Source organism: Neovison vison, chromosome 1 (genome assembly GCF_020171115.1).
Source record: "Neovison vison isolate M4711 chromosome 1, ASM_NN_V1, whole genome shotgun sequence".
Classification (NCBI taxonomy): Eukaryota; Metazoa; Chordata; class Mammalia; order Carnivora; family Mustelidae; genus Neogale; species Neogale vison.
This window is the reverse complement of record NC_058091.1, coordinates 75063057-75088807: the sequence shown is the minus strand read 5'-3', so window position 1 is coordinate 75088807 and position 25751 is coordinate 75063057. Positions and strand designations below refer to the sequence as shown.

The following is a 25751-nucleotide window of genomic DNA, read 5'->3' as shown; positions in this document are numbered from 1 at the left end:
AAACACAATTTCAAAAATACAATTCATGTTTACAAGAAAATTCTGTTATTCCAGAGGTAACAGTGTTTTGGTTACTAAGTGACATATTAATTCTGTTTAGACTTGAGTTGTAGATGATCTAATTATAATGTATTTTATTACAGGTAAAAGTAAAAGTAAAGCATTAGGGGTGTCCGTGGTTCCTAAATGATTTAGAATGTATGGTATAGATACATATTTTCAACTCTGCAGGCTTTCCTTGGTGTATAAGCATATCAATTTCCAAATTTGACAGTTTGCATGCGTTGGTGGTATAGTGGTGAACATAGCTGCCTTCCACATTTCATAATTTGGAAATCAGGGTATTGGAAGATTCAGTGTCTTTTTGCTTTTAAATTCTGTGTTATCTTGGAAGGGTCAAGGATCACTGCATCATATTTCATTTGCTTTATTTTTGCACTGTGAGATTTCCTGTTTTGATTTTGTTTTTATTTCCCTGTTATGTAAGCTTTATGAATCAGTATTAACCTTTTTCCAGTAACTTTGTGTAACGCAGTTATCTGGGAGTGGTCCAGTCTTTTTATCCTCTTCCCTTTTTTCTTTACTTTTTTGGTCATTTTATTATTACTGGTTTTTAAGATTTTATTTTTAAGTAATCTCTACACCCCACATGGGGCTTGAATTCACACCCCCCAAGATCAAGTGTTGCATTCTCCATAGGCTGAGCCAGCCAGGTGTCCCTTTTTTGTCATTTTAATACCTTGCCACTATCCTCACTATATATTACCCCAAATAATTATTTTCATAAAAGGACAATAAGCCATAGTTTATTATTATTGTTTCTCCATCCTACTTAGGCCTTTCCTACATGGTGAGGAAATTACACTTTTATGTAAAAGGTGGTAAGATTGGGGGAACCAACAGTGGGAGGGAACATATGGAAAACATTACAGTTTATTAAAATGCAGCAAAAGTCCTCCCCCAAATAAAGAGAGTTACATTTTATACATCTTACATTTGTGATCAAGAATATTGAGCAGTGGCGCCTGGGTGGCTGAGTCGTTGGGCGTCTGCCTTTGGCTCAGGTCATGGTCCCAGGGTCCTGGGATCGAGGCCCACATTGGGCTCCCTGTTCAGCGGGAAGCCTGCTTCTCTCTCTCCCACTCCCCCTGCTTGTGTTCCCTCTCTGTGTCTTTCTGTGTCAAATAAATAAATAAAATCTTTAAAAAAAAAAAACAACAATATTGAGTAGTTAATTCACATTGTTTTATTTGTTCTTTAATATCGCAGATAACAAACACTTTTTTGTTCGTTTGACAAATAGAAATTGAGTACTTAGGCTGTGCTGACACTCTTGGCCTTGAAACCAGTCAAGTAAGAGCTAGTTTTTAATCTCAGAGAGAGGAATTTTTCTGTGTGTGTCCTTCATCCAAATGCGCAATGCCTCTGTGATTGGATGACTCACTCTCAGGGCCCTGTCCGGTGAGCCCCCAACACCCTGTCTCCATATGCGCCACTGGAATGCAATTCTAAGACCAGGTATAGTCTCTCTCCTCTCTTTCCGTATCTTTCCTAGGGTTTGTTACCAAAACCTCTATCTCTTCTTTGCTAAATGTTATTTACTGTCCTTTTTTTTTAAATACCAGCCCATAATTTTTGTTGTTGTTCTTTACATCTGGGTGGGATCCACTCAATTTATATATATTGAAACCAGAATTGTTATAATTGCAGAGAAAGTATGGAAAGGAAAATTTGTATGACCTCGAATTTCAAATATGGAGAGGTGGTGGTTGAAGAATAGTTGTCTACTAATCTCTTCTGAACAGTGGCGTAGAATGCCTTTATTTCTGCACATGCCAGAGAATATCAGTTGTCAGCTCATAAATTTGATCTGAATCTTAATGGAGAGAAATGATGGTTCTAGAAGGTTGGCGGAATAAAGGCCATAAGCTCCACCCATTCCATTCCAGTTCTAGATGTTAGACTGGGAGTCTAGCGAAATTTTCTGAAATAAGTACATTGGTGACCTTGTTTTGCATCTTTTGTAACCCCACCCCACACCCAATTGTGCACATGCGGAGGGTTCTACTAATAATAGGCGTCACAAGGAACCTGCTGTTAGGTTATTTAAGAGATGTGGTTACCAAGATCATTGTTCCTTTCGCAGCTCTTTTGTGAAGACCCAGGCAAGTTCCATTTAGCGATAGAGGACAAAGAAAAGCTTTACTTTTCCTGCACAAATGTTGTGTGCCTTTTTTTCACAATGCAAATCTAGCATCAGCTAATTGATTATATTTCCCTTTCTGATTTGGCAACTAGCAAATGCAGAATCAAATTTGCAACTAGATTTTAATAACCCTGTAAAAACCTATGACCTAATATTGATGTTCTAACTTACCTTTGATACTGAGCTTCTGTTCTACTTTGTTTTTCTTTATTCTGATTTTTATCTAATTTTATTTTTCCACTATATTGAATTTATTATTTAAAGCTGACTCATATCCTTTGTGAAACAAGGCAAAACATAATACATAAAACCAAATGAAAACATTTGCAGAATTGATCGCTAGACACATGTTTTTGATTAGCAAGTTTAATCAATTCCATTCAATGTGTTTTGAATAAATGTTGAAGTTTAGTATATTTGAGGTTATATATCCACATGGAAAACAGTGTTCTTTAGTTTCACAAAACTAAGTTCCACTCACGTGTGTTTGAACTTAGATAGCCGAATGGAAAACAATGTTCCATAGTTTTGCAAAATTAAATTCCATTTATTTTGTAATATTAAATTATATCCACTTACCACCAATTTAAAAATTGCTCAAATCATTAAGTTTAAGTCAGTTATTCCTGGAATCTATCTTATGTGGCTTGTTAGGCTGAATAGGAGATTCATTCCATATAACTTTTAAAGTCATTTTTAGCCCTGGGCGTTAGCCTAAACTTGCTTAACACTCACCACACCAAACCTCAAATCTGACCTCTTTCGTATCAGTAATTTATTTGATTCATCTCTGTTTTAATGAATCAGATTAATAGATTCTTCTTTGTGTCTCATTTATTTACCATAACATAGTTGTTAGTTAATTGTTAGTTAATTGTTAATAGTTTAGTTAATTGACTAAAATTTCTTCATTCTGGTATTTTGACAGCTACCTGTTAAGTTGGCTGAATGTAACCAGGTATTTACATTTATATGATGCCAAGTGCTGTTTGATAACAGAGTCACCCAGATCAAAAGAGAGATTGGCGCTTCTGAAGGTTCACTCATGGGTGTGGTACAGGAGACTTTGGGGAAAAATAATCTGAATTCAAAAGGGAATGTGAAACCTTAGCATCCTTTGAAGAGAGATGTGGGCAGATTTTTACACAGAAGCACTTCATTTGAATAACCTCTATGTCTTTTTCAAAATTTATTTTTGTGGCACTTAATACCTTCATGTGATTCAGAAGGTGCAATTGGATATATAATAAAAGGACTCTCTCGTCCCCTTGCCCCAGTTACATGCTTCCACTATCCACTGGTGACCAGTGCTGTCTCTTAAGTGGGAATCCTCGGGTGACATTTGATGTATACACAAGCAAATAGGAATATTCGGCCTGTTTGTTACATCTCCCTACTATTTCTCGAAGTCCCTTCTCTCCATTCCCACTGCCCTTGTTTGGTTCTTCAGATGCTTTGGACTGTTGCCTGCATTTTACTTTCTGCCACATCTCAGCTCTCCACTTTTCAGCCAGTCTTCCTACTCAGCTTTCCTCTGAGGACCATCCTACATGGGAAGGAGTCTGCTGGAGATCTTAGCAGTCTCTGGGGCTCTGAGGAATTCATCTGTTGCCCCCTGTACCTCCCTGTCATGCCCTTGACCCGCATTTTTGTTCACTGCCCCATTACCCCTGCCCCAAATTACGGACCCTTGATAAAAATCTGATAAAAGTTCATAGTCCTATCACACACCACACACCATTTTGCCTGCATGTCCTTGTGTATGGATCACAAGTTAAGAATCTCTGCTGTCATACAAAACTGCTTGTCACTTCTGGAACATGCATAGCGTACGATTTTCCTTCTCCATGCTGTTCCCTCTGCTTGGAACTCTGTGCTCCTGTTTCCCTTAGCAAGCCACACCCAGGTCTGGTGTCTTCTCTAGGGGCCATTTTTTGTTGAGACTCCATAAACTCACGGAGACTATCCCATGTAATTTAGTGCCCCAAATCAGTTTCCATACTGGGAATAGGCATTTCTCATAAACAACAAAATTGCTTTTCTAGTAGAAATTAACTCTGATTTTGGATAACATCCTAAGATTGATTAAAAAAAACCACCAACAACAACAACCAAAACACCCAGGTTAACCATTCATCCCTCTTCTACTCTTTCCCCCAGTCCCCCAGGAGAATACATGCCTGTATCATTTTCTCTAGCATCCTGCCTTCTCTAATTCTCTCTCAAATGTTGTGTTAACACTCATTCGAAATAACGTTCGTATTTATTATGGCCGTCATCTCGGAGAGCGTCTTTGATGCCTCTGCCCTCGGGTTTCCCTCTACAATTGGTACACAGAGTGGCAAAAACTTCCAAATAGGGTGCCATTAAACATTGACCCTGACAGATGACATGAACCATCGGGAGAGAATGGTCTATCCTAAGAAGTGACTCCTGTACATGCGAATGAGGTATTTTTAATTCCAAGCTGAGTAATCAGGGTGTCCTGTGTGCTCAGTTTTATTGCAGAGTGCCTGGCACGAGGTTGTTCGCTGTTGACTGATTAACAGGGGATTTAGAGAGTAGGACCATAATAGTGTTTGTTCAGCACTGTTCATGTGGAATCTTGACTGGTGGATGATTCTATTCTGGTCATTAATCAGGTATGCCTTGTAGAGTAGGAAAAATGCACGAGATGACTTTGTAGGTATGAGATCCTTCAAGATCTTTCATTTTCCTGCTGAAATTTGACCTCACTAAGCGAACATCAGATTTACTGATTTGTTTCCTCAGGCATGTTGATCCTAGGGTGTCCTGAGGGGTAGTAAAGAGTATTCTAGCCGTTGGATAAGAACAGTCCCTGTTGTATGATGATATAAAGCAGTTTTGTGCCATTAGTGTGTTGGGAGGGCCTGCTCAGTTGTGGGAGTTAAAATTGAGCCCTCCTCCTGAGGTCCTGGTGATTCCCTCAACATACTGCCTCTCTTTTGGGTCCCACTGAAACAGCTTGTGAGCAGCTCTCTGATATCTCAAATCGTAACACTTTGCAAAGTAGTTTCAATTTAAAACACCTTAACTCTTTGAAGAGTATTCTAGTAAGGAATTGTTTTAGTCCATTCAGGCTGCTGTAACAAAATACCATACGCTGGAAGGCTTATACATGGCAACATTTATTGCTTACAGTTCTGGAGACTTGGACGTTACTTGGACGTTGGAGATCAGGGTGTCAGCATGGTCGAGCCACATGTGGCAAAACCTCTCTCCCAGCTTGTGGACTGCTGACATAATCCTCGTATTCTTACACGGTGGAGGGAACTAGGGGTCTTTCCAGGACCTGTTTTATGAGGGCACTGATCCCGCTGATGAGGGGGCTGGTCTGACCCCATGACCTAATCATATCCCAAGGGCCCCACCTAATACTATTACCTGGGCATTAGGTTTCCAATGTATGAATTTGGGGTTGGGGGACATAGTCTATAGCAGGAAGAGCAAATTCAGAAAACAGTAACTGCAAATAGCCAAGACAGGAAAACATATTCACCTTCATTGCCTCAAAGAAATGCAGGTTGAAATTAGATTTTAAAAGTCCGTAACGGTGCTGGCAAAGTTGAGGTTGGGTCATAGTCCTTTCTCATGAATGGTGAGAGGGTCTGTTGGTATACTTTATATTGAGAACAGTTCAGCTAGTTAAATTTTTTGGCACCAGTGGTTCTAAGAGTACATCCTAAGAGAATCGGGAATGAGGCTCAATTTCAGCAATCAGCATAGTTGCGGGGAGGGGGCATGTGGAATGGTCAGGGGTTATGAGGAGGGATACGGGAGTAAGTTGTCTGGCTTGGAACCCTCTCCCACCATTTACCAGCTATGTGAACTTAGGCAAGTTAATTTCTCCTTGATTTTCTCATCTATAAAATGAAGAGAATATCATGTACCTCCCACATGGTATTGAGAATTAGATGGATTAATATATGTAAAGTCCTTTCACAGAGTAAGCAACTGCAGTAATTATAATCAAGGGCGATAGTTGGAGAATTTGAGACAAATCCAACAGTGGAGTCATTTTTTAAGTGATAGTATATAGTTTACCAAAACGTATGCACAAAAGGATCCTAATTTTATTTTAAAATGCACCTGCGTGGAAGAAAAGACAGGAAAGTGACAAAATAGTAGAGCTTTTTTTCCCCACTGATGGGATCATAGGTAATTTCTATTTTTCACATTTGTATTATCCATATATATTATAATGATACTTGTTAGAAACTACTAAAATTAAGGTGTCCTAGGATTCTTATATTCTCAACTTTTCTTTACCAAATGCATATTCATTTTGACATACTTTACTTTCTCTTCCTCCTTTCAAAGCTACTAATATTTCACTTCCCCAACATTTTCACCCACGTGCCATCTGCTTCATATTTTCTTGCATGTCGCTTGCTTGTTTTGGGTATAGATCAGCCCCAAGGCTAGTTCTTCAAGGATAAGTAAACCAAATAAAATGATTGATGACATTTTGGTGGTGGTGGCTTTCTCGTGAAAGCTTAAGCAAGAAAATGCAGCTAAGGTTGTGTATCGTCTCCACATTTCAGGCACTCCTCCCTATCTCCCACTCCCCACCTGAATGAACTTGGCGCCCCAGTACCCCTTTCACACACTTGCTTTTTGACTGCCCCCTTTATCTGAAATTTCCTTGCTCGTTTCTTCCTTTAAACCCAACATTCTGCATAATGTTGATGCTTAATTCCATGAACACTTCCCAGGACATCTACTCTACTCCTAATTTTAGTTATTTTGTCACTTAACTCTTTGTACCACGAATTAAACATTTGCTGCTTTATGGCTTAGTTGTTCTTACAATAAGCTGATAGGACTGTGTTTTATATTACTCTGTGGCTTTCAGTTTTCTAGCAGTGTTATTCACATATATGCACATGGGACACAGGAAGATTGGGTGTTGTTGGGTTGACAGTGTTCTTAAGACATGATTTATGAGTTTTCTGTTTCATCTTTCCTTTGTCCAATCTTCTCCTTACTTTCTTTTCAAAATCAGAATGTTACCTCATTTGGTTCTCTGAGTCTTATAAATATTTACCTTAAGTTTTGATAATAGATTTTCATTCTTAAAGCGTAAAAACTAAAGAGCTCAATTGCAGAGAACACCATGATTAGCATGGGGCATCATGAGCAATCAGTTAGAAAACTGTACAAGATGGGGCACCTGGGTGGCTCAGTTGGTTAGGCATCTGCCTTTGGCTCTGGTCCTGATCCCCCTCTTCCCTGCTCTGCAGGGAGTCTGCTTCTCCCTTTCCCCGCCCCCATCCCTCATGAATAAATAAATAAATAAATAAAATCTTTAACAGCAACAAAACCAAAATGGTATAAGTTAGATATAATATTACAAGCTCTAACTAAGATATGCCTAAGTAAGCACAGGAAACCTGGCAGCATGAGGTGGTTAGACTGAAATCGCCCAAGAATGATAAAAGCAGCATAAAACGTGGGGATGCAGCATTCTCAGGATATTTCAAAACCCTTTTTATGTTAAGTGTTTTCCTGGATAATCAGGTTAGTTCTTTGTCCCCCTATTCAAATAATCTATGCTTAAGTTATCTCTTAGGTACAAATGTTAATTAACTGGGGGGGCCTTTAGTCTAATACTCAAAAAATTTTACCAGTGTTCTCAATTACTTGCTCACGTTTCTTTAAGTTACAAGAGGAAGTGGCAGAATAGTTTTGGTGGGAAAGGAGCATTTTTCATGCAGTATTCTTTTGGAACAGGGCTAGTGTATACAATTTAAAATAAGTGAGTTAGTTTCTTAGGGCTGCCCTGACAATGCAGCCCAAACTGGGTAGCTGAAAACAACAGAGATTCATCGTGTTGTGATTCTGGAGACAGTCTAAAATCCAGGTGTTGGTGGAGACATGTCCTCAGTGAAACTAAAGAGAAATCCTCCCTTGCCTCTTCTGGCTTCTGGAGATTTGCTGGCTGTCCTTGACATCCTTGGCTTGCAACTGCATCACCCTAATCTCTGCTTCTTTTGTCCCCTGGTGTTCTCCCTGTGTATCTCTGGCTTCATATGGCCATCTTCTTTTTTTTTTTTTTTTTTTAAAGATTTTATTTATTTATTTGACAGACAGAGATCACAAGTAGGCAGAGAGAGAGAGGAGGAAGCAAGCTCCCTGCTGAGCAGAGAGCCCGATGCGGGGCTCGATCCCAGGACCCTGGGGGATCATGACCTGAGCCGCAGGCAGAGGCTTTAACCCACTGAGCCACCCAGGTGCCACTTTATGGCCGTCTTCTTAACAAGAACACCAGTCTTACTGGATTAGAGGCCCACCATACTCCAGTATGACTTCATCTTAACTAATTGTATCTGCAGGTACCCCTTTTCCAAATAAGGTCATGTTATGTGGTACTGTGGCTACAACTTAAAACGTTTTGGGGGGCGGGGTAACACAGTTCACCTCATAACAAAAAGTAATATCAAAGTCTATAGGTGTATATACCAAGATGTGCAGAAGTTACCCTTAGTGTCAGATGATGCCTTCTTACGGCTTGACTTCAATAGCCACACTCATTGGTGAATGATAACTGCAAGGAAGGGAAGCTTTCCTGGCTATTTGTGTTAATTGGCTGCTTCTGTCTCTGGGCTTTGGTATTCCACGCCTCTAGAAGAGTACATACTCTTCTAGACAGTAGTATGTACTAACTATGTGGCTTTGGTCTTCCTGGTAAAAATCCACAAAGTAATTTGCGGATCAGGATATTTCTAAGGATGTTTTGGGTTTTTAGTTGTGATAACGCTGCATAACAGCTTCCAAATCTTAGTGGCTTAGAACCACAATTATTTATTTCACGTTCATAAATCGGCAGACTGACTGCGGCTTGGCTGCTCTCGGTTGGGTTTGGCAGGGGTGAGCTGGCCTCCAAAGTAAGGTAGGAGTGCAGGTCTGTTCCACACATTTGATCCTGAGAAGGGAAGGGGCTGAAGAAGGGAAAACTGGTACCTGGAGCATTTCCTTCTGAAGGAGAGCAGACCTTTGCCAAGCCTGTTAGAGCCTCAAGTTGAATTAGGTACACTGTTAGCTCTCAGTCTGTTGGTCAAAACAAGCCACATGGCCAGGTGGGTGGAGATGCACCGTTTGCATAGTCGTGCAGAGCACCACAAGGTGGCATAGCGGAGAGTGTGGATGTATATTTTTCTCACGGGGAGCAGGTGCATCATTGAGAAACAACAGTCCAGTCTGCTAGAGGGCAATTTTTCTTGTGAATTCTACAAGAACTTTTATGTGAAGCAACTTAATAAACCTTCAGAAGAAAATGTATTAAGCCACAGACTTGGTTTCTTAACCCAGTCTCTTGGAAAATTATAGTTGAAGCCACATACATTTTTTTTTTCTTCCAAGTAGAGGTCATGGTACTTCACAAAACTGTTTTAATTTCATGTTGGGGAGATTTCCTGCCCCTTAGACACTTTTCATTATGCCTTCTTCCTGAAACCGTACTTGTGTATTCAGCGCATTTTCAATTGTACTGACCAAAGCACTACGTGACCCTCTCCGTTGTCTTTGAGACGTCAGAGGCGGAAGCTGGTAGACTCACCGTCCTCTTGAGCATGCTCTGATGGGGAACATTTTCATTAAGGGAAAACTTTCTGGTTTACAGATATGATTGTTATTCTTGTAGCACCGTTGAAATAGAACCATGCATGGTGGTTTTCAATGTGGTCCTACTTCAGGCCTTTCCTAAGAACACTGGCGCATGTGACCTGGCCCTTTTCTTTCCACTAATGCTTCTCAGTTTACCAGTCATTAATTTTTATCATACCCATTTTTGTCTGATTTTTTATTTATGTTAATTTTGTCTCATCAAAAAAATCAAAGTTTTGGGCACCTGGATGGCTCAGTGGATTAGGCCTCTGCCTTCGGTTCAGGTCATGATCTCAGGATCCTGGGATCGAGCCCCGCATCAGGCTGTCTGCTCAGCAGGGAGCCTGCTTCCCCCTCTCTCTCTGCCTGCCTCTCTGCCAACTTGTGATCTCTCTCTCTTTGTCAAGTGAATAGATAAAATCTTTAAAAAAAAAAAAATCAAAGTTTTCTTAGTGTCTGTTGAGTCCTTTTTTGTATTCATAGGTTTTAGATAAATGGTACAGCAGGACAGGAATAAAAGAAGTTTTTGGTAAATGCTTACTGAATTGAAGAGATTGCATATATATATGTGACAAAGCACTGTTTTGAAGTAAATATAAATTATTTATTGCCTTCTTAATCTCCAAGTAAATAAATATACTGAAAGTACATTAAGAAGAGTAATAATTCAATTGTTTTTTAGTTTGCATTTTTACAAGTATGTGCATATGCTGATGTATTTGGAAAATGCATTCAACTGCAGATACTATCCATAAGAGAATGAAGAAGTGTGTCACCCTTTCTGTAGTGAAATAGTTTACCTGGTAGAGTGAACTTGTATGTCTCTTGATAGTTCAAAAGACACTCAAATTGTCGAAAACTAGTGTTTGAAGCCCATAAACTGTATGTTCTTTGTAAAGGCATTCCACTTATGATATCTTCTGTCTATTAAATTTTATTGGTTTTGTTTGCATCAGTTCCCTCTACTTCAGATATAGCAAATAGGCACCTTCCACGTAATTGCTAATAATAACAACAATAAATGAGTAGTAGTAACCACAGCTCAAAGTGATTTCTGTCCTAAAATCAAAGGAGCTGGGGCATGGAAGACCACAGCCCCTACAATAGTGACAGCATTTGCCATGAACCCAGGGAGCTGGCACAGTGATTCAAGTTGGCATCTATTCTCTGCAAGGCCTTGGGGAACGAACTTCGGTTCTGTACCAGTAGAGAGACGCCAGAAGAGTGTGGAGCATATTCCTTTTGGACCAAGTCCAGAAGAGGTCTGGAATAAAAACAAAAAACAAAACCAAAAATCCCCCGAAAGGCCCAAGTTCCAAGGATTTTAACAGTGGGTCTGATAATATTGAAAGGAAGTCCAAGAGTAATTGAGGATGAACTTTTGTTCCCATGTCACCTGTTCCTTTCTTAATGCTCTGTGGTGTCTACCACATTTAGATTCATCTTTGAGATCATCTGGGGGATCTGGCAGTGCTAGAGCAGTAGGGATGTCCCCAGAAACCACTTCTGTGTATGATGCAGGCAGCAGATTTTCCCCCCGTCTTGAGAAAGGCAATCATATGCATGTAGCAGACGCCCAATAAATAGTGATTGATGGTGAGAAAGAGGAAGTTTTCTCTGTATGAGACATGGGTTTGGCAGAGTAGACTCTGAACAGTTTTCATTGCCTCTAGTAACTTTCTATATGACTTTCTGCATATTTTTCTCTAATCTGTCTTCGTGCACTGGTAGAAACTGTGCAAAATGGAACTCATTGGGCTTACTGCTGGGGTGGGGTGGGGGAGCAGGCTTTTCCCTCTCCCCCTTCCCCTGCTTGTGTTCCTGTTCTCACTCCTCAAATTAATAAATAAAATCTTTTAAAAAATCAGTAAAGAAATGTTATTATATGAGACTGACATGCTACTACTGTGCTAAGGAGGCACCTAGAAATGTTATTTAAAAAAAAAAATAACTTCCACTTTCTGATTCTCTGTCTTTACTAAATTCCACTTTCTGATTCTCTGTCTTTACTAACTTTCAGTGGAAAAATAATTGGATGGTCAGAAGATTACATTTTATAACAGAACCAAATGAAAGATCAACTGCTAAGAAATATTTGTCTTATTCAAAGTTATGTCATTACTTCTGTCCTTAAGACTTAGGAGGTAATCCATTTAGTTTAGTGAATTAAGGGAGTGTGCTTTCCAGTTAGCTCTTTAAGTCTAATTCGGTGTAATATTTATTGAACGCATAGACATGTTCACTGCAGTGCTTTTATTAACGAATATTAGTGACTAGCGTTCAGTTCAGGATTTATATCCTAAAAGACAACTGGCCAGAAAGCTGGGTGTTCACACTCTTGTTCTTTTTACTGGTGGGTAAGTGCAGGAAGAACCAGGCAGCTAAAGCAAAAAGTCTGTGTAGAGATCTAGCCTAGCATTAGAGGCTATTACTAGTGGGTTTGCCTTTGGAATCCGGTAAAGCTCATTATTCTGGCTCTCACTCTGTGGCTGTTTGACCTTGATTAAGTTCTTTAACCTTTCTGAACTTCAGATTCTTTATCTGGAAAGGATTAAGAACATTAACTCTCATACACTCCTAAAGATTAAACAGTGTAACTGCATTGAACAAAAAAACTTGCTGCCTGTGGTTAATGTTCAGTAAATGTTTAACTTTTGCAATTGGTGTCATCTTTATAGTCGCTGGAGCTGCCTAGCTTCAGTTAGTTTCCTATACGATTGTTCTGTTTGGGACAAATTTGAATCTAGCTCTTCTGGTGGTGGTTGTGAATATTTGAACATTTGGGCTCGCTGGATAGAGTTTTCTGTTCCATGGAGCACTAGACTCTAATAGACACCTTTGGGACACATTTAGTCTCTTATAATAGACCTTTCCAGATAAGGACGTCGACGACCAGAAAAACTGAGTAAATTTCCCAAAGTTATGTACTTCAGAGATGCGGGAGTCTGGATGTTAGTTAACCAGGCCCGTCCTGTTCAGTGGTGCTGCAGTGCCCTGATAGAGTGGGTCAGAGAGGTCAGATGAAGCACGAGCATCTTGGAAACAGAGAACTTCTTGTGTATGGAATTTCTAAAATCTCAGCTAGGAAGTAATTTTTGAAATTAAACATTTTTAATTTAAAAATTTAAGTATTCGTTTCCCTACAGACCTTCACTTTACTCTGTAATAGTAGCTCTCCATGAGTTTAGTATCCATCCCCCCCCTCCCCCGCACCCTTTCTTCACCCTGACCGGGATGCAGTTTGTTTTCCACGGTTATCGGAGGGGGCGGGGCACTTCTGGCGTTTAGTTGAGGGGGAGGCAGAAGTGTCCTGTCAAATGCTCTGAAATGAGCAGGGCAGTTCTAGACAACAGGGAATTGTCCCTTACACTCAGGTATTTTATATCTTCTGTAGGACCCATGTGACTGTTTATTGGGACATTCTCAAGAAAAGAGAATAGCTTTAAGTTACCATGTTTAGAAATACCCAGTTCTTCTTCATAGCCCTAGTTCTTATTCTAATGTTCTCTGTACCCCAACCCCCCCATTACCCACTCTCCCTATCCCCCCTCATCTCCGTTTTTTTGTTTTTAAGATTTTATTTAACAGAGAGATACCCATTCAGAGAAGGAACACAAGCAGGGGGAACGGGAGAGGGAGAAGCAGGTTTCCCACTGAGCAGGGAGCCCAATGCAGGGCTTGATCCCAGAACCCTGGGATCGTGACCCAAGTTGAAGGCAGACACTTAACGACTGAGCCACCCAGGCGCCCCTCACCTCAGCTTTTTTGTTCGCTTATACTTCTCATTTGTAATGAAATCGTTTCTGATCCCACCTCTCCTAGAGCTAAACTTGCCCTATAGAAACAGGTGTAAGCATCTGAGTATTTCATTATGTCTTTTAGTGAACAAGTGCCCGAGAATTTGCATATTGAAATAGCTGTTATAAATAACTTTCCTTTGGGGCATTATATTGCTTTCGTAAAATTTGGTGTATAAGTAGGTTATATTAGCTATGAACTTCATTTCAATATCATAATGGGCATATTGCGAAATACCTATTTATTTAGAGGAGGGGCGTTGATTTTGATAAGGTTGAGAACTGTGGATCTATAGCTCAAGTCACTTTTGGAGATCAAGAAGCCGCCCTATCCTGAGGTGGCTGTTTGCATCTGTCTGTAAAACAGTTCTTCCTTACGTTGAACCAAAACCCCTCTCCCTACATATCTAATGCCTGGTCCCAGGTATTCCCCCTCAGAGGTGTACTGGTACAAGCCTAAATCCATGACCAGGTAAGATCTTTCAGACATTTGAATATAGATGTCAATTCACTCCAACTCTTTGTAGGCGAACCCTGACCAGCTCCTTTGACACTCAGTCTTAAAGCTTAGTTTCATGTCACTTAACCACCCTGGATGCTCCACTTGCCTTCTAGTTCTCCTATAGTGGAAGAGTAGAGTGAAATGCAGTCATCGTGATATATTCTAATCCTCAAGAAGGGTGGCACACACATAATCTTCTTTATTCTGGGTTGATTAAGAAGGTTTTTTTGGTTTTTTTGTTTGCCTTTTTTTTTTTGTTTGCCTCCGTTTTTGGAAGGCAGGGCGGTGGAATGTCACTACTGGGTACATGGAGTTTACCGTCACCTAAGAGGGCAGGTCATACTCGCTGTGCTACTGCTGAGCCGTCTTTCTCATTCCTTAGCTCCTCACTTAGATGTACAACCTCAGGTTCATTTGGGGTGAATTCCACCTTCCTACAGACAGCTGACATTTGTCTGAATCCAAATGCTGTTATCCGGGATGTTACTGATCCCTGTTCCAAAAGTCTAATAAGGAGGTCCCTGTTGTCATTCAAGTTGGTGGTAAATTTACTGATGAGAAAAGGGGCTAAGAACAAATACTGCATTAAGCTATTAGCGTCCTCCCTCAAGGCTGAAGATGGAGGTCAACTCCGGGCTCTGGGTTAGGTCAGTCAGTTGATCAGCTCAAACCTCTTGGTACAGGGGTTCAGTGCTTTTCTTCATCCATGTAATCATCGAAGCATCCACCCATGTCCAGCCCACATTTCTCCCATCTTATCCACAAGCAGATCAAGAGAAACTTACCAAATGCCTTTAAGTACAGTTACATTGTATTTTACTTCGATTTCCTTAATGTATGAGAATAATAGCTATGTCCAAGAGGGAAATTAGGTCAATGTAATTTGAGGAAGCCACCATTCCCTTAACTTCCTCCCCTCCACCAGCCCTGCACTCCAGCCACCCCAGACCACTCAGGATTCTCTGGGACCGCACAGTCCCCGACCTGGCTCGCCCGGCCTCCGTCTGCCTAGTGAGCCCAGCCTCACTAAGGCTTCCTTGGGGAAGCCCTTGCTCCTCCTTCATGGCCCAGCCCTGGCATCATCTGCGGAGGTTCCTTGACTCTCCTTCCCTTCTTAGCAGTTCGTTGTTTCCCTCTGTGCTCTGCAGTGTCGGGGGACTTGCCACCTGCTGTACCAGCTGATGGGTTTAACTTGCCTCTTCCGCTGCCGGAGTTTCTTGCCCTGTGAATGCTGGTGTTCATCTTTTATCTCCAGCAGAGTACTTGGTCCAAGATAAGATAAGACCTCTTTAAGAAGGGGTCTGCCTGTTTGTTACAGTTCCACTGAATGGTTAGTTTTCTGTAAACAGTCTCCACCCCAAGTTTCACTGTGTCCTCTTCCAAGTCCTGGCCTACCTGCCTGTTGCGATCATCTCTAAAGTTTTGCTGGGAATCTGTGTGATCTGCAGTGTGTGATTTACACAATCTCTTTCTAACTTTTGAAAATTAAAATGTATTTGTCCATTGTCATGCTGCTGGCACTTTCCACATCTTCGATAATTCCTGACCCTACTAATGACTTTTTAGAAATTTCATTTGCACATTCTCTTCTTAGATGAAACATATAAAATGATCTATCTAGCCTAGAGATGGGTCTTAATTTAAAGTATCTAGGAGCTTTGGGTATCTGGATGCTAAGTCAGTTAGGCATCTGCCTTTGGCTCCGGTCATGATCCAGGGTCCTAGGATCAAGTTCTGCATCAGGCTCCCTGCTGTGGGAGTCCACTTATCCCTCTACCTCTCCCCACTGCTTGTGTGCTCTCTCTTTCTCATCCTCCCATGCTCTCTCTCTCTCTCTCTCAAATAAATAAAATCTTAAAATACCTAGGAGCTTTGATGAAATCTCTCTACTTCTTTTTTTTTCTTTTTAAGTGAACTCTGTGCCCAATGTGGGGCTTGAACTTGGACCCCAAGATTGAGAGTTGCATGCTCTACAGAGAGCCAGCCAAGCGCCCCTCTTTATACTTGTCTTAAATCAAACTCACATTGGTTTAATTCTTTTCACCTAATTCCAGTTCCTTAAGTGAAGAAGAGTGCCACAAGAGCTGATGAGTTCTCCGTTCATGTTGCTATCCACTGGCTTTGCCCCATTTTCCCAAGTAGCCGAGACCATTGGCCTGTCCTTGATCATCACCTTGATTCAGACGTAACTTTTTAGCTCTTGGTTCTGTTCTACCTTCTGTTTTCTGTTGTTTTGGTTTTGTGACACACATTTGTCTACTTGGGGGCATTATCCCTTGGTTGCTCCGCTTACATGTTTGTGGCGGCCTTTCCTATCTGTTGCTATGTCTATCTTCCCAGGTTTCTTGTTAAAGTATTCAAATTCAGACCTTGGTTAATGCTGAAATTTAAATATCCTTCCTTTGTTTAGATGACTGTGGCTTAGAGAAACACTGAACACCTCTTCTATTTCTGTAGAAGTATAAGTATTCTTTTTTTTTCCTCCTCTCTCTTTTATTGATGAAATTATAAAAGCCACACAGTCATTGTTTCCTGAGTCGAAAACTTCTACCAATGACACAAATCACTTGTTCTTGCGAAAACAGGCTAGGCATAGAAAGGTACAGTTTGGTCTGTCCCCCGAGGGGCCAAACATAGTGTGACCAAGCCTCAAAGCATGTTTTCGTCATTATTTCATGTGTATAATAGGAAACATGTTGTGGGGAAAACAGTTGATGGACATCATAGGTACACTGGTGTTTTTCTAGTTCCGACTGGTTATACCTGAACATGCAAGGAACAGCAGGGTGTTAGATTCGGAGCCAGAAAGCCACCCTGGGTTGCATGGGTCCACGCTGGTTTGATGTACTCCAGGAGTCTCCTGTCGCTCAGTGCTTAAATTCTTTTTGAGTGGTGCCATGGTCTCAAACAGGGAATACTTTGCAGGTAATAACAGCAAATATTTTGTCTTCAACACAGCGCTTACAAGGTAAGGATTTTGTAGGTGCCCTTTTTATTTGCATAATGAAAGGATTTGGGGTTGAAATGGACCATCCTGATTTCAGATCACAAAAAGAACTATTTAGATAGAAGATTCATCTTGTGCTTACCTCACGAAATTCTTTTTGGTCTGTTATGTGCCATAAATGCAGGAGACTCTTGTAATTCAGTGTTTGGATGAGCCTAGAGTTTATTGATGTGAAGAAAAATCAACATTAAATGAAAGAAGGGCTTTTAAGAAGCCCATTAGGACCACTTATAATGGAAAATGTAGTTCCCATTAGAGATTGATTTAAGGAGCTCTGGTTCTTCGGTGAAGCATGAAGGCTGCTCTACGGTGCTCCGTGCAAATCATTTTTATAGCATCCTTTGCTGCTTCTTCCGGGTTAATCTGTTGGTGTGTCTGGACCTGAAAGGGCTGCATATGTCTTGTTTAAGGAATACAAAAATCCCCAGACATTTAAAAGAAATCAAAGATGAGTATATTTTTTGTTTATCAAAGAGAATACTTTAAAAAAAAAAAAAAGCTTCCAAATTCTAAACAGACTCAGCGGCACCAGATGTCCATTCTTGGATCATTTAATCGTTCTCTCTTGTGCTTCTTCTTGTCAATATTTTTCCACTAGAACCAAATATTAGTTTCTGGCTCAGCTTGCAATATAAAAATTTTCCAATTACATTGTTATGACTTCATTTTTATTCATGAGGAGAAATCTAATAAACAGGGATCATCACATATGGTGGCATGCCGGAGAGGAACTTTAAAATAAACCACCTGGCCCAGGGCAGGGATTCTCCTCTTTTCTGGAGTCAGAGAGAGAGACCTGTTTGCATCTATCCCTCGCCCCCGTTTTATTTATTTGCCTCCAAGTAATTCTGAATTGTTGGTAGTGGGGGGCAGGATTCTTGGATTTATATCAATCTGCCTTATAATCGACCTCTCCCCAACCTGGATTAATTCCTCCCTTAGCTTTTATGTAGGTTTACTGCCTAGTTCTGTGTTAGGTATTTAGGGATATAAAAGGAAATGGTGAAACATGGTGGGTTTTGTTGGACCCGAAGGCACTTTGTTTGTGGCCGAGGGGGCTAAGAGAAGCAGCATGGTCACGCAGCGAATGACTAAGTGCTTCACGTTGAAATAAGCTCCCGAGTCAGAGAGAGGAGAGCACCCCAGTGGTCAGGGAAGGCTTTAGAGCGGAACTGGGCCTTGTGCTAGATCTGGTCAAATGGAGGAGTGTAGTCAAGTCACCTGAAGCTTGAAGAAAGAGTAAGGATTATGGTGTGGAGTCAGTGCGGGGGAGGGTGATGTTGAAGGGACCCCACTGGGTTCCGGCCACAGTGTGAGACTGAGCTTGGGAGATCTGGACACCACTGTCTTGTCTTCTTTCTTTCATCACCCAGCTTCTTCTTCTTCTTTTAATTAACATACAATGTATTATTTGTCCCAGGGGTACAGGTCTGTGAATCATCAGGTTTACACACTGCACAACACTCCCCATAGCACATACCCTCCCCACTGTCCATAACCCACCACTCTCTTCCTGCCGCCCACCCCAGCAACCCTTAGTTTGTTTTATGAGATGAAGAGTCTCTTATGGTTATCTCCCTCCCAATCCCATCCTGTTTCATTTTTTCTTTCCCTACCCCCAACAGCCCTCCGCCCTGCCTCTCAAATTCCTCATATCAGGGAGATCATATGATAATTGTTTTTCTCTGACTTATTTCACTCAGAATAATACCCTCTAGTTCGATTCCCATCATTGCAAATGGCAAAATTTCATTTCTTTTAATAGCTGCATAGTATTCCATTATATATATATACACACCACATCTTCTTCTTTATCCATTCATCTGTTGATGGACATCTAGGTTCTTTCCATAGTTTGGCTATTGTGGACATTGCTGCTATAAACATTCGGGTGCACATGCCCCTTTGGATCACTACATTTGTATCTTTAAGGTAAATACCCAGTAACATCACCTAGCTTCTTGAATGAATGCTCGTTCCTTGAGGCTTGGCTTCTACCCCTACCCCTCTCCTGGTGCCGTCCTGTGGGAGGGTGGCGCCTTCCCCCGACACGCAGCTACATTTGCTCTGACCTGCAGACTTTGCTGAGGCATTGGGTGCTGTTGATTCTAGACTGCTTTTTCTCACTCATTTCCAAGTATTTCTGATTCCAAAGGTTATTGAAAGGCATCGAAGCATGCACCAAACTGGATTTAAATCATTTCTCCACCACAGCTGGTGCTGTGGAACTAGGGAAATTAGGATCTCTCAAACTCCATTTAGTGGAAATAAGGATACTGAACTTACAGTGTGGTTATAAGGATTAAAAGAGATAACATGTGGCTAATATGTTGAAGTAAATAACTTCTACGTAGGCAGGCATTATGATTGGTTTGCTTTTCTTACCTGGTAGCCAGTCTGTCCTTGTCTGAACGTTCTTGTTCTTTTTCTGTCTGTACCTACACCCAACTGATCCGTTTTTCTGGAATTTTCTCTCTCTCCTTTTTACCTATTGAAATTCTCACTGCCCTTAAAGACTTAGGTCATCACCTTGATCCAAAGTGAACTTTGTGTCTTCTCTATTTGTCTTTGGACGACTCTGAGTTACCATCTCACATTTTAGTGTTTTGCACATATCTTATTTTCCCTATTGTGTGATAAAGTCTTTGAGAAAGACACATCAGGCACGTCAGGGACTTGGAGGTCAAGCCGTCACTTCAGACTGTGATCCTTTGTTTCCATGGAAGGCTTTGTGCATAGCTGTCATGTTTGCAGGGTGTTACTGTATTTTTGCTTCTTGCTTGTTTGCTTTTCTTTTCTTTCTTTCTTTTTTTTTTTTTTTCTGACTTAACCACAACCATATACTGATAATTTCTAAACTTTTTGCCCTAGCCCTCACCATGCTCTTATGCTTTAAAGGCAATCAAATATCTGATGAGTGTCTCTAGCTGACTATCCTATGGGCACCTTGAAGGCAATGTGTCTAAAACCTGTTCTTTTATCTGTTTCTATGCCCTGATCCATACCCGGTTTGCCCCTTTATGTTGATGGTGTTCTTCTGCCTGTGGTGTCACTGTCTACCCAGCCCCTGTGGCAGAAGCTTGGAGGGCATTCTTCATCTTGCCTTTCTGATGTTGTCCACACTGAATGAGTCACCAGACCTTGACTCATTGGCCTCCTGAGTATTTTTTGAGTGCATCCCCCCTCTTTCTGTGTTGGGTGCTGCTGCCTAAATGTAGACCCTCCTCTCTGAACTAGTTTTACTGTAGTTTCTTCCTAACAGATCTATTTCACGCTCACTCAGCCCTCTCAAGTCCATCCTTAGTGTGGGTGTATCACAATCCTTCGTGTAAAACACTTTGGTTATTTCCTTCCATGTACATCAGGGATGAGAAAATTGATCTGATCTCCTGTTGATCAATTCAGTAACATCTGTAGCAAGTGAGGCACTCTTGCTTAGTTAGTGATGTCTGAGGTAGGAGCCGCGAAGGGGCATGTGGCACATAATGCATAGCTAGGATTAAGATCAAGCTCTTCAGTGGGACATAAACGGCCGGCCATGCCCCTAATCCTGACTCTGTCTTCATCCCCACCCCCACCATTGCCCTGCTTCACATTTAATCCTGGAGCAGCAGAGAAGTACTGTTCTTCTTGTGTTGTTCATGCTAGACCTGCTTCCCCGTACCCTTAGTAGGAGATCCATACTCATCCTTGCAATCTTGGTGTGCACGGGGAATCAAGGGGGTGGGCCATGCATGAGGCTGAGAGTGATTGCTTTGGATGCTCCTGGCACCGGTGTCTCCTCCATAGTGGTCAGTATCCCATGCTCTGAAACCCAAAGCATCTCCCTTGTAAGGCAGTAAACTCTGTTAGGGCAAATATCATGGGTTATTTATCTTTGGCCTTTGATACTGGTCACACAGTACCTTCCATGGAATGTGTATTGTGAATTAAATTGTTCTTCGAAGGGGCACTTGGCTGGCTTAGTAGAGCATGTGGCTCTTGACCTTGGGGTTGGGGACTTGAGCCCCACACTGGGTATAGCAATTGCTTTAAAGTCTTTAAAAAAAGAATAATTCATTGAATTGAATTAGCAAATAGTTTTGATTGATGAACGTTCTTTGCTTTTACTTTTTTACTCCTCAGAATGAGAGGATAGATTTTAGGGAAGGTTAATGCTTTGCAGCAAATTTAGGTTAGTGAATCAGGTAGAAAGTAGACATTGGAAATTTTTTTTTTAAGATTTTTAAATTTATTTATTTATTTGACAGAGAGAGAGAGAGAGAGAGAGATCACAAGTAGGCAGAGAGGCAGGCAGAGAGAGAGAGGGAAGGAAGCAGGCTCCCTGCCGAGCAGAGAGCCCGACGTGGGACTCAATCCCAGGACCCTGAGATCATGACCTGAGCCGAAGGCAGTGGCCCAACCTACTGAGCCACCCAGGTGCCCCAACATTGGAAATTTTTGAGCAGGGCTGTAGCATGATGAAAGTGGTATTTAAGGAAGGTTGATCTGGCGACAATCTTTTATTACAGGTTTAAGGTGTTCCTGGGAAGCCTAGGTGAGGGTAGCAGTGTGGGGAGAGGGAGAGGCAGAGACAAGCATAAAGCCGTTTTGAAGAAGAGTTTCCGGAGGCTTTGTACTTTCATTTCCTCATTTGCTCATGTGGGATGTAGTCACTGGCATGTTCCCGAAAATAAAACGGGACACTGATGTTATTTTTAAAGAAAGAACATTCTTGTAAAACACCTAAGTGATCTATTTTTCATAATTATGTATGAGACCTATACATGATCAATTACCTATAAAGTGATTATGAGTTCATAAATTTTTTAAAAAAATTAGCTCTTCTGCATAGGTAGCCTAAAATATTCAAAAATCAGTGATTTTCATTTTAGCACATTTTGAAGTAATTGTTAATTGTGAGGAAAATACTTCAGTTTTCTTTTCCAGCTACCTTTTAGTTTAACACTAAACTAAAAGGATCCATCAGGATGGATCCTGATGGTAGGTTTTAATCCCCCCACACTGTGAACATTTGCATTTCGTGTGACCTCGTTTACTGGTTCAAATTTATCTTCCGTTTGTGGCGGGCCATGTAGTTCCACTCTGCTTTATTCTTCATCTCGGCTATTATAAATTTCATAATTTACAGTCACTTTGTTGTTTTTTTATTACAGGGTTATGACTCACTGATAAAAAAGAAGGACTTCTCCAAATACTTCGCGTTGTGATTGTGTATGATGGATACCAAGGAAGAGAAGAAGGAACGGAAACAAAGTTATTTTGCGCGGTAAGCGTTGCTTTGCAAAATTATCATCAATATTTAAATGATTGAGGAGGAACTTTGTCCTCAAGTGTAAGTTGGCAGTCTGTGTTTGGTGAGCATTTGTAAAGAAAACAGGTGTCCAATAAGAGTTACGTGTACTTTGTTTTCATCTTTTTTCTTGCTTGCAGTAGAGGAAGAACATTCGGTGCTTGTCTTTTCATATTTGATGGTTATCCCGGGCCGGTCATTACGCACTGAGCTGCATGTTGCTTGGGACCCTGCATTTAGCAACCTACATGAAATCTTAGATGCTATGCTTCATTTCTGCTGCTCTAGTAGCTTACTTGGTTTAGCTATAACTAAAAGTCTATGACATATTTAAAGCTTATTATCTTGTTGGAAGTCCGTTCCTGAAAAGTATTTTTGTAGTTAGGTGGAATAAATGAAATTCTGCCATTGGAGTTCATGTCATTACTAATGCTGAACTCATGCAACATGCCCACAGTTCTTGGTTTGTGAATAGATATAATCTGTAGATGATCAGTTACTCTCCACAGATTTAGCCGTATAATGGGCAACTACTCATCACAATAAAGTGCTTGACATGCTAAAACATTTACCATTTTGATAGAATGGTTTCAAACTCAAAGTGAGAACACATAGGCTTAAAATTATCATTATGGTCTCCTAAATCGAATCATTTCTTAAGAACTGAATTCAGCCTCACCACATTCCCAGTCTGTGCTTGTTAAAAGATGCAATTATCATATGGTTTCACTCATATGTGGAACATAAGCAGTAACACGGGGGACCATAGGGCAAGGGGTTTAAATCTGAAGGGGGAGAAATCAGAGAGGGTGATGGACCATGAGAGACTATGGACTCTGGGAAACAAACTGAGGAATTCAGAGGGGAGGGGGATAGGGGGATGGGGCAGGGTGATGGGTATTGAGGAGGGTGCGTGTTGTGACGATCCCTGGGTGTTACGCATAACTGATGAGTCATTGAACATTACATCAAAATCTAATGATGTACTGTGCAGTGGCTAACAGCATAATTTTAAAAAATCAGTATGTTGTATATATATTATATGTCAGATTTATGTCAATAAAAAACAAGGCCCCACCAAGGAAAAAAAAAAGACACTTTTCTTGTTTTCCAAATGTAAGCCTTTGAAACTGAAAACCAAAAATTTTTGTTGATTTTTTTTTTTATTTAGAAATAAAGCTAGGTTTTAGATTATTAATAGGAAAAGGAAGGAAATAAACTTTTAAGGAACTACTATGTGTAAAGTTCTTCACTTATTATTTTATTTATCTCACAATAACCTAACCTACATTTCTCCCTATTTTACCAGTGAGGTAACTAAGACCCAGAAAGCATTTGGTTCATTTCATGGAGCATAAAAGTCAATATTCAAATATTGGCGTGCCCCAGTGAGTAATAGTAAACTGTGAGTAAGAGTTTTTGGAAAGCAAGAGTTAAACGACTTCTTGTAGTGTGGTGTTTTGCACTATTATGACTACAGAGTAGCAAGATTGGGGAAGAAAGAAATCAGGCATGTAATGGGTGGAACATTAGACAGAAGGCACTTAGAATAAATAGGGACCATACAGTGATGTTTAAAAACACTTTATTTTGAGATAGTTATAGATCACATAGAGTTGTAAGACATATTACAGAGAGCTACCCCGCACCCTTCATCCAGTTTCCCACAATGGAAGCCCCTTATGTAACTGTCCTGTAATATGGCCACTAAGAAGTTGACATGGATGCAATCCACTGACCTTACTCAGATTTCACCAGGGTTACAAGCATTCATTGTGTATTTGTGTGTATCTAGTTCTGTGTAATCACATGTACAGAGTTGTGTGACCATATCAAGATCGAGATACAGATCAGACAGGTATCTTGGGCTACCCTCCTGTAGTGGCATTCACTTCCTTCCCTCTGCTTGCTACCCCCGACAGCCGCCAATCTGTTCTTAGTCTCTGTAATGTGTCATTACAGAAATATTACAGACATGGAATCCTATGATATGTAACCTTCTGAGATGAGATTTTTTTTCACTTAGTGCAGTTCCCTTGTGTTTAGACCACTCAGACTGCTGTAACAAAACACCATAGACCTGGTGGCTGATAAACAACAGAAATGTATTTCTCAGAGTTCTGGAGGTTGCAAGTCCAAGGCCATTGTCCATGTTCTGTGCTGAGAGGCTGCTTCCTGGGTCATCTAAGGCTGTCTTCTCCCTCTAACCTCACATGGCAGAAGGGGCAAGGAGCTTTCTCATACCTCTTTTTATAAGGGCACTTATCTCATCCATGAAGACCCCACCCTCATGACTTACTCGCCCCCAAAGGCTCCACCTCCCAACACCATCACATTTGGCATTAGGTTTGAACATGTGAATTTTGAGGGTACACAACATTCAGATCATAGCACTTGAGATCTGTTTAAAATGTCGCATGTATCAACAGTCTGTTCCTGTTTATTGCTGAGTAGTATTCCATGGTGTGCCTATATCACAATTTTCAAGTATTTGCCTATTGAAGGACATTTGGGTTATATCCAATTTAGAGCTATTACAGATCAAGCCACTAGGATCATTTGGGTGCAAGTTAATTTTTCTTGGATAAATGCTCAGGAGTGGGATTGCTGGGTCAGATGGTAAGGGCATATTTAATTTTGCAAGAAAGTGCCATCCCCTTTTCCAGAGTGGCTGTACCACTTGATAATGCCTTCCTATTAGCATTGCATAAATGACCCAGTTTCTCCATATCCTCATCAGCATTTGGTATTATTACTCTTATTTTTAGTCATTCTGATAAATGTATAGTTTATACATCTGAACATCTTTTCATGTTTTCATGTGTTTATTAGTTGCCTATCTAGCTGCAGAGCAGTGCCTTTTCATGTCTTACCTATTTTCTTACTGTTGAGTTTTTTGAGTTCTTCATGCACTCTAGATACTAGTCCTTTGATGGAGGGTTTGTAGCTCTTTTCTCCCAGTCTGTAGCTTTTGTTTTCCTCCTCTTAGCAGCATCTGTTGCAAGAGCACAAGTTTTTACTTTTGATACGATTCAGTTTATTAGTGTTTCCTTTTATGGATTATGCTTTTGCCTTCAACTCTACTGCTTTACCCAGCTGTAGGTCCTAAAGATTGGCTTTTTTTTTTTTTCTTCTACAGGTTTTATAATACTGTGTTTTATACTTGTCAGTCATCTGTTTTGAAATAATTTTTATATGAGATAGAAGTTTCGGTCAACATGTTTTCTTTCCTTTCTGCTTATAGATGCCCTAGATAGTGATTTGGAAAGCTTCAGTGCCTTCTCACCTTGAATGCACACTGATTCCAAAAGGAAGGGTGA

General features: G+C 40.7%; 1 protein-coding gene across 6 annotated transcripts in view; it reads left to right on the top strand.

Moving 5' to 3' along the window:
* The window catches only part of NCOA7 (nuclear receptor coactivator 7), a 160974-nt gene that overhangs the window by 11126 nt on the left and 124097 nt on the right, over positions 1-25751 (top strand). For 5 of the 6 annotated variants that reach the window (XM_044249430.1, XM_044249438.1, XM_044249452.1 and 2 more), the window contains exon 2: positions 22295-22407. In XM_044249430.1, coding sequence (XP_044105365.1) covers positions 22355-22407 — 53 coding nt within the window. In that variant the 5' untranslated portion in view covers positions 22295-22354. Of the gene's footprint in view, positions 1-16930; positions 17100-22294; positions 22408-25751 lie in introns of those variants that run through there. The other variant, XM_044249445.1, reaches the window with a different exon arrangement.